This window comes from Gracilinanus agilis, chromosome 4 (assembly GCF_016433145.1).
Source record: "Gracilinanus agilis isolate LMUSP501 chromosome 4, AgileGrace, whole genome shotgun sequence".
Classification (NCBI taxonomy): Eukaryota; Metazoa; Chordata; class Mammalia; order Didelphimorphia; family Didelphidae; genus Gracilinanus; species Gracilinanus agilis.
This window is the reverse complement of record NC_058133.1, coordinates 513,119,958-513,127,639: the sequence shown is the minus strand read 5'-3', so window position 1 is coordinate 513,127,639 and position 7,682 is coordinate 513,119,958. Positions and strand designations below refer to the sequence as shown.

Here is a 7,682-nt window from a genome sequence, read left to right as displayed (position 1 = left end):
GTTTGAGCAGTTCAATGGATGAGGACTTCACAACCTCCAACAGCAGCCAACTATGTGTCTTCACAGTTCTAATTGCTGGAAAGGTTCTTGGATTAAGCCAAAATCCACCCCAACATTTCACTCTTCATTTCCCCCTTGTTTGGTTGTCTGGGGCTACACAAAATGACTAATTCCTCCTCCTTGAAAGCCTTTCAGGCATTTGAAGACAGTCCTAATGCTTCCCCTCTCTTCTCCTCTCCAGACTAAGTGGCCCCACTGACCTCCACCATGCTTCACCTGACATGGTGGTCAGCCTCTTTACCATCTTGTTCATGTTCCTCTAAACTTAGTGGGGCTCACGGGCACGTCCCTGAAATGAAGTACCCAGATCTTAGTATCACTCCCGTTTAGTCTGACCAGGGCAGAATACGATGGGACACCCCCATTCACACAGTCAAGACATCGATGGAGCTTTCACGAGTAGAACTAAGATGGAATTGTCTCGTCGTGGTGGCCACTTTGTTTTTTCTGAATTTTCCCAGCTCCCATCTTCCCCCTGGACAAACACTATACAAATAGCCCATTCGAAATGTCTTTATTAATATTTTAGCATAAGAGTTGTTCCCCAAAAAAGCATTATTTGAAGCTTTGCAAAGAGGGAAGTGACATTATACTAACGATGAAGCATTGTTTTGCTTTAAACAATGAGTATGTACTAAGTGCTTACGTTGTGGACATGCAGTTTGAGGAAGAAAGGAAATATAGACAGATTGGTTTGAAATTCCAGGCTCTCCGTTCTAGGGAACCTGGAAAGGATTCAGTCTTCCTGAAAAGGGACATCATAACCCAGGGTACTGCCCAGGGGAAAATGGGCAAAGAAGGTTCGGGCCAAATCATTGATCTGGTGGTAGGCTCCCAGGGTCTGAAAGTATTCGAAATAGGACCAGAAGTCTGTGGTGGAGAAAGGCCAGTAGGGTAAGGCTGGCAGCTCCGCAAAGGGATCTGATAAAAAGAGAAAATAAAAACAGTAACTGACATTGATGTGGTCCTTGAAAGGTTGCAGTTTTTTACATATATTTGATTCTCATAACAACCTTGGAGCGAAGTGCTATTATTATCCTCATTTTTCAAGTGAGAAAGCCCCAGAGAGAGAGAGCATGAATGACTTGCCCAGGGCCACATAGCCAGTAAGAACTTGAAACAGGATTCAAACTCAGGGCTTCCAGATTCCAAGTCTCATGACACCATCTACTATGCCGCCTAACTGGCCCCATTCAGCAGCCCAATAGAATCCCGGAAGATACTCTCCCAGTGCTGGAGAGGAAAATCAGATTGCAGGTTGAAGGCTGGATTTCGATCTTCTTTTACAGATGAGGAAACTGAGACCCAGAGACTTTGCCTAGAGCATTGTCCAGGGTCACCAGATGGTGAGTAGCACTTGGGCCCTTTGCCTCTGCATCCTGTACCTTTCCTCTGTCTTCTCCATCCACAGATTTTTCCTTTCACTCAGCCAATCTATCCCACATTCGTGGGACGAGAAAGTCCCATGCAAAAAATAAAATGGATTTAAGTGCTTGCGAGTGTTGTCCAAACAAGAAGGGTCCCAGGAGATCAGTAAATAATAATAGTGAACATGGTTAATCTGTCTGTCGCCCTTTAAGGTTGGCAAAGCCTTCTTAGAACTCATTTGATCCTCAGAAGACCCCTGGGAGGTAGGTGCTATTGTGGCCCCCCTTGTACAAATAAGAAAACAGAGACTGAGAAAGTCTTAGTGATTTGCCTAGAGTCGCACAACTAGTAAGGGGACAAGGCAGCATTTGTAGTCATAACTTCCCAAGTCCAATACATTTATCTACTGGGCCACCTAATTGCCCCTAGTGACAGACAGGTGCGATTTGGAGTACTCTGAGAAGGCTTCATGGAGGAGGAGGCTCTCAAACCTCACCTCATGGGAGGCCGGATGGTATAGAGGAAAGAATGCTAAATCTAGTTAGATAAGCTGGATGCTTACTACCCGTGTCCTTGGCCAAGACTCAGTTTCCTCATCTGTCAAATGAGGGGGATGGAAGAGATGATCTGTGAGGTCTCTTCTAACACGAGCTCTAGCAGCCTTCTCAGAAAAGGCCACTGGATTCAGGGCACCCTAAGGCGTCCCGAGGTTGCACAGGACAAGGTGACCTTAAACAATCTAGAACTTGAGCAGTCATGAGATCACAGAACCTGATTGTAGGATTGGGCCCAATTTCCGCTGCCTCAGAGGATGGAAAAAGGAAGCGGGTGAGCCTGGAGGTGGACGTTTCTGTCCCAGATCCAGCAATCTAGAGAATGGCTTTCCTAGAAACAAAAGGTTGGGGTGGCCTCATGAGGAAGTATGGGGCAATGGCTAAAGCATTCTGCTTGAAGTTGGGAAGATCTGAGTTCAAGTTCTGCCTCACTAACTAGTTGTATGATCCTGGGCCAATCAATCTCTTAATTTCCCTGAGCTCCGGGATTCTGTGTTGGCCATGAAGCAGGAGTACCCAAGGAGCCATTGATGATTACTTAGTCCATTGATTAATCCACAGGCTCCTCACTTCATGGTACTGCCAATCTAAGGCTGTGATTCCCTGTGAATGAATGAATGAATGAATGAATGAATGAATGAATGAATGAATGAACGAACGAATGAATGCAGTAACTCAAAATTGAGAAGCACAAATGGGATTGCCAAGTCCTTTGAAATGCAGAACATTCAAACCGAAACTGGTCTGCCTCTATCTCAACGCCCCCGCATCGCCCTACAGTCTCCAGGGAAGGAAGGACACACAAAGCAAGGACACAGGAGTTGAGCCCATTTGTCTGGGACAGGAAGCATAAATTGCTGATCTTTCATTTCAGAGTAGAGCCTGTGGCTTGGCATTCAGCAAAAGCAAACTATCCCCAAAGAAAAAACTATTTATTTCTGAAGGGAGCTGGGCTGTATTGGGAGGAGGGAGACACAGTCAGGAAACCTGGAGCTGGACACGCTCCACTGTCCCCGTGTGACCAGGCTCCCCGCTGCACCGCCTCTGCCAGCATTTTTTGTCCCTTGTACTCCTGGAGGCAGAAAGGATAGCTCCAACCTACCGTAAATGCAATAATAGAAAATCAATACCTAATCGGGGTGTAGACCAAATGAGTCAATCCACCTTCAACTTAATATCTTCTAGACTGATTCAAAGCTGGAAGGGACCCCCAACATCAGCTAGCTTCACCCCCTCATTTGACAGAGGAATCAACCAAGACTGGAGAGGGGAAGCGATTGCCCAGGGTCACAAAGGGAGCAGGAACAGAACTGGGATTCAACCTGGAGTCTACTGACTACTGTTAGATTAAGTCTACACTGCCCATCTTTAGATTTAATGACTTAATCTAACTATCACACTACACATCTGGGTCTTTCCCATTTTGCCTCTTAAAATCCTTTGATTCCTTTAAGACTCAGCTCAAGCATCTCCTTCTCCATGAAGCTTTTCCTGAGCCCCTTCATCCCTAGTGCTTCCCTCCCAAAATGACCTGCTATCTATTGTGTATCTATTCTGTGCATCCTTTTCTTTTTTTCTCCCTAAAGCCCTTCCCTTCCCTCCTATCTTAGAATCAATACTGTGTGTTGGTACCAGGGCAGAAGAGCCATAAGGACTGGGCAACTGGGGTTGGGTTAAGTGACTTGCCCAGAGTCTCACAGCTAGATAGTGTTGTTATATTGAATCTCTGGGAGCCAGGAATCCACACTGTTGATTGACAGGTGGATCAGTTGGATATCGGAATGTTCCCAGAGGGAGAGAGCAGTTGGCCCAGGGGATATAAAACCACCCTGGCAGCCCTGGCAGGGGTTCCTTTCTTTCCCTGAGACCTGAGATCTGTGGATCCTGGTCTTTTGAGGATTGAGACGTGTGAGCTCAACCTTGCAAGATCCTCCTGTTTGTTCCTGCTAACATCATCAACCTGTACCCAGACCATCATCTCTGATTCTACTGTCCCTAGATATTAGGAAATCAATCATCTTAGTTATCTAGGTTTCCCAGGGCCTGGGAGGGATCCAGGAAGTGGGCAGGAGAAGAAGAAGAGGGTGGAAAGGGTGGATATCCCAAAGACTGATTAGCCATATCATCTAGCAAAGGAGAAGAAGCTGAAACATCAAGCAGCAGTTTGCCTACTCTGGTGTGGCTGTGGCCAGGCTGGACCAGAGAGGGACTAACCATCCTGATTCATTACTTACCTACAGTTTAAGGGTTTATCATTACCAAATTTAATTAGGGTTTTCCCAATACCTCTATCCAATCCCATTATCCATCTTTGTTAAATACAGTCAAAGCCTTTTAAAGTACCTTCCTGGAGTGGTTATTTCCTAGCTTCTCTGGGAAGGGAGATACGCAGTCAGAGACAAACCTAAAGAGCCCATTATACACCATCAATCAACCCCAGGTGAGACCTGAAGGGATAACATCCATTGACCTAAAGGATCCTGCCTGGGCACTGTTATAAAGGAGGGAGGTGTCATCTCATCCTCTCCCTCTATACAACATCAGCATCTAGTTTTATTTTATAACAGTGTCTGAGGCATGATTTGAACCCAGGACCTCCTGTCTCCTGGGTCTCTATTGTACATCCTTATTAATATCTAGATGATCAGCTAAATATTGAGGGTAGAGATGAATTCATTTTGGTTTTTGTGCCATTGATTATTTAGACCAGTGCCTACCTAATAGGGCAAGTTAAAATTGATCTTTATTGATTGCTTAATCAATGGGCCACGCTGTCCCCCTTATGCCTTTTTTAACTTCAGGTCCTGGCCAAAAATACTTCCTTGCCCCAAATGTGCCAAACCCTATGCCTAAATTCCACCCATTAAAGTTTCATGTTTTTGCTTTTCTTACGACCCTCTATGAAAACATCAGTTCTTCTGGAAGGAAGAGATACCCAAGTATCTGCCACTTGAATCATTCATCTAGAGTCAGAAGAGACCAACTTACCTCTTTATTTTTACAGATGAGGAAACTGAGCCCCAAGGGTGGGAAGTGGCTTGCCCAAGATCATACAGTAATCACCAGGAGTGGAATTTGAACTAAGTTCCTCTCATCCCAAAGTCAGGGTTCTTTTGACTGGACTACAATATGGCTTCAAAGACTGAGAAATGAGGCCATCATCAAAAACTCACCTTGTTATGACTGTTTAAGTTTGTGCATAAGTTTTCTCCATAAAACCCCCAAGCCTAGTAAGGAAGGTACTAAAGATATTTTCATTCCCATTTCATGGACGAGCAAAATGTGTCTCTGAGACATTGAGGGACTCATCTGCCCACTGGGACAGAGTAAGTCTCATCTCTAGACTCCAGATTGACCATTCTTCCCACTTCTAGCATGCTTTTGGCTGTAGAAGAGCATTTAATATTTTTTGATGGAGGAAAACACCTAAAGATCATATAGATCTAGCTGTGGAGAGACCTTGGAGGCTATTGAGTCCCACCCTTCATTTTACAGATGACGAAACTGAGGTGTGGATGATTAAAGTGACTTGTCCAAAGTAAAGCAGAATCTGAATCCAGTTCTTCTGATTCAAAAGTTAGTGTTTTTTCCCATAATATCCTACTTTCTTTCTCTGGAGCTGGAGGGGAGCACTGAATGGGAGCCAAAGAAATGGAGAAGACTGATTTTGCCCCCCTCTCTTTCCCTCTCTCCCCCCCGCCCCCCATCTGAACACCTCCCTTAGGAGAGGCCCAAGAAAGTATACCCTTTCTCTTCCATGCTTCCTGATCCAGGGCCCAGACTCTTCAGATATATCCTGCTTTTTAGAGAATCACCCAGGGGCAGCTAGATGGCCCAATGGAGAGAGTTTCAGGCCAGGAGTCAGGAGAACCTGAGTTCAAATGTAGCCTCAGATACTTCCTAGCTGTGACACTGGGCAAGTCGCTTAACCCTGTTTGCCTAGTCCAAGTCCTTTTTAGCTTAGAGTTGTTACTAGGACAGAAAGTATGGGTTAAAAAAAAAAAGAGAGATCACCCAAAGATGGAAGCTTTCTGATGGACCCACCATTTTGGTATGGTACAGAACTTGTCCCAGAGATACTGATTAACATGTGCACAGCAAGTTAACAGAAAAACTAGTGTTGATAGCCATTAATTTGCCTAAAATAAGAGGGAATGTTTCCCCCCTGCCTAGCTTTACTCTTCCCCCATCATTCCTGCTCCATTTTTTATTCTTTTAAATTCTTTTATTTATCTCTTAAATCCTTTTAAACACACACACACACACACACACACACACACACACACACGCACAGATGTAAGAAATGAACACCATCACATTACCTTCATCTTCTTGGACTGGCTTGGCACCTACAAATAAAGAAGAAATGTGTCACTTAGGGAGAAGGGGAAAGCAGAGGGTTGGAAGCTTCTGGTAAGGGTAAGAATGAGGCTGACAGTTGGCTTGATGTCAGCTTTCTGAGCCATCATGAAGAATCCATCATGAGCAAAAGGCAAGGACATTGAGAGACCCAGAACTGGCAATTAACATAGATGTGCCAGAAAGGAAGAGAGGCTAAATCAGCCATGGCATTTTTTAAAGCAAAGCAGTAAGTAAAAGTAACAGTTGGCACAAATAGGGTATTTTTAAAATTTGCAAAACACTTCACACTTGGTTTCTCATTTGAGTGGAAAAAAATACCCAAGTTGGAGTCCAAAGATCCAGGTTTAGATCCTGCCTCTGAAGCTTGCTACCTCTGCAAAGTACCAAGGAGGTGACTAGCCTCTCTGGGACTCAGTTTCTTCATCTGTAAATCCAAAATGATTTTTTTTATGAAAAAAATAATTTTTGGATGTAAGCTCCTGAGGGCAGGAGTTGTTTTTTTGTCTTTGTGTCCTAGCACAACCAGTCACTGGCTCACAGAAAGCAACTTCATTGTACAATGATAGGGTTGGATTATATGACTTAGAAGGTCCCCTCCAGTTCTTGATCCATGATCCCATGACACTAAGATCATTGCTACCCATGGGACTTTATGCAAAAATGTTGAATCTTCCTAGCCCTCAGTTTCCCCATCTGTACAATGAGGGGGTTGGATTAGATGATATCAAAGGTCCCCTCCTGCTCTTAGTCCATTATTCTCTATAGTCCTGAGGTAGATGCTATTATTATGGTTTTGCAAAAGAGGAAACTGAGGCTCATAAGGTTAGGTGGCTTGCCTAACAAAGCTAGAGAAAATCTAATGTTGGATTTGAGCTGAGATCTTCCTGACTCTCAGCCCAGACCTTTATCCCCTCTACCTCCAGCCACTTCAAATGTTTCAGGGGACAATGAAAAGTTAGTGTTCTTAGTAGCCAACTCACCTACAAAAGTCCCCATCAGCAGGCAGAGGAAGAGCTGGCTGATAATGATGAATTTCATCTTCCCCAAATCCCACTGCTGATCTTTCAAATGTCAACTGTCCAACAAAGGAGGAAAAGGCCCATCATTACCACCCACATTGACGCTTTTTACATACCACCCTTCCCTAATAACATTGAGTCCCCTCAAACACTCACCCCAAAGAATCCTCCCTTATAATTAAACCAACACGTAGGCCGTGGAAACACATTTCTGGCACCTCTACCAAATAGTCTATGGTAACTAAAAACTTAGATCTCTTTATGGGAACAATCTCTCACTATTTTCTTAGCAAGGGTGATTTGAATTTAACTACTAAAA

The 7,682-nt window shown here is 44.3% G+C and overlaps 1 protein-coding gene across 1 annotated transcript; it reads right to left on the bottom strand.

The window, feature by feature from the left end:
• Window positions 1-796: 796 nt before the first annotated feature.
• OTOS (otospiralin) lies at window positions 797-7,382 on the bottom strand. Its single transcript, XM_044673225.1, has 3 exons — window positions 7,325-7,382; window positions 6,305-6,331; window positions 797-981 (listed from the first exon to the last, which is right to left on the bottom strand). Exons 1-3 carry the CDS (start codon window positions 7,380-7,382, stop codon window positions 797-799), a joined length of 270 nt encoding a protein of 89 aa, XP_044529160.1.
• Window positions 7,383-7,682: the final 300 nt, after the last annotated feature.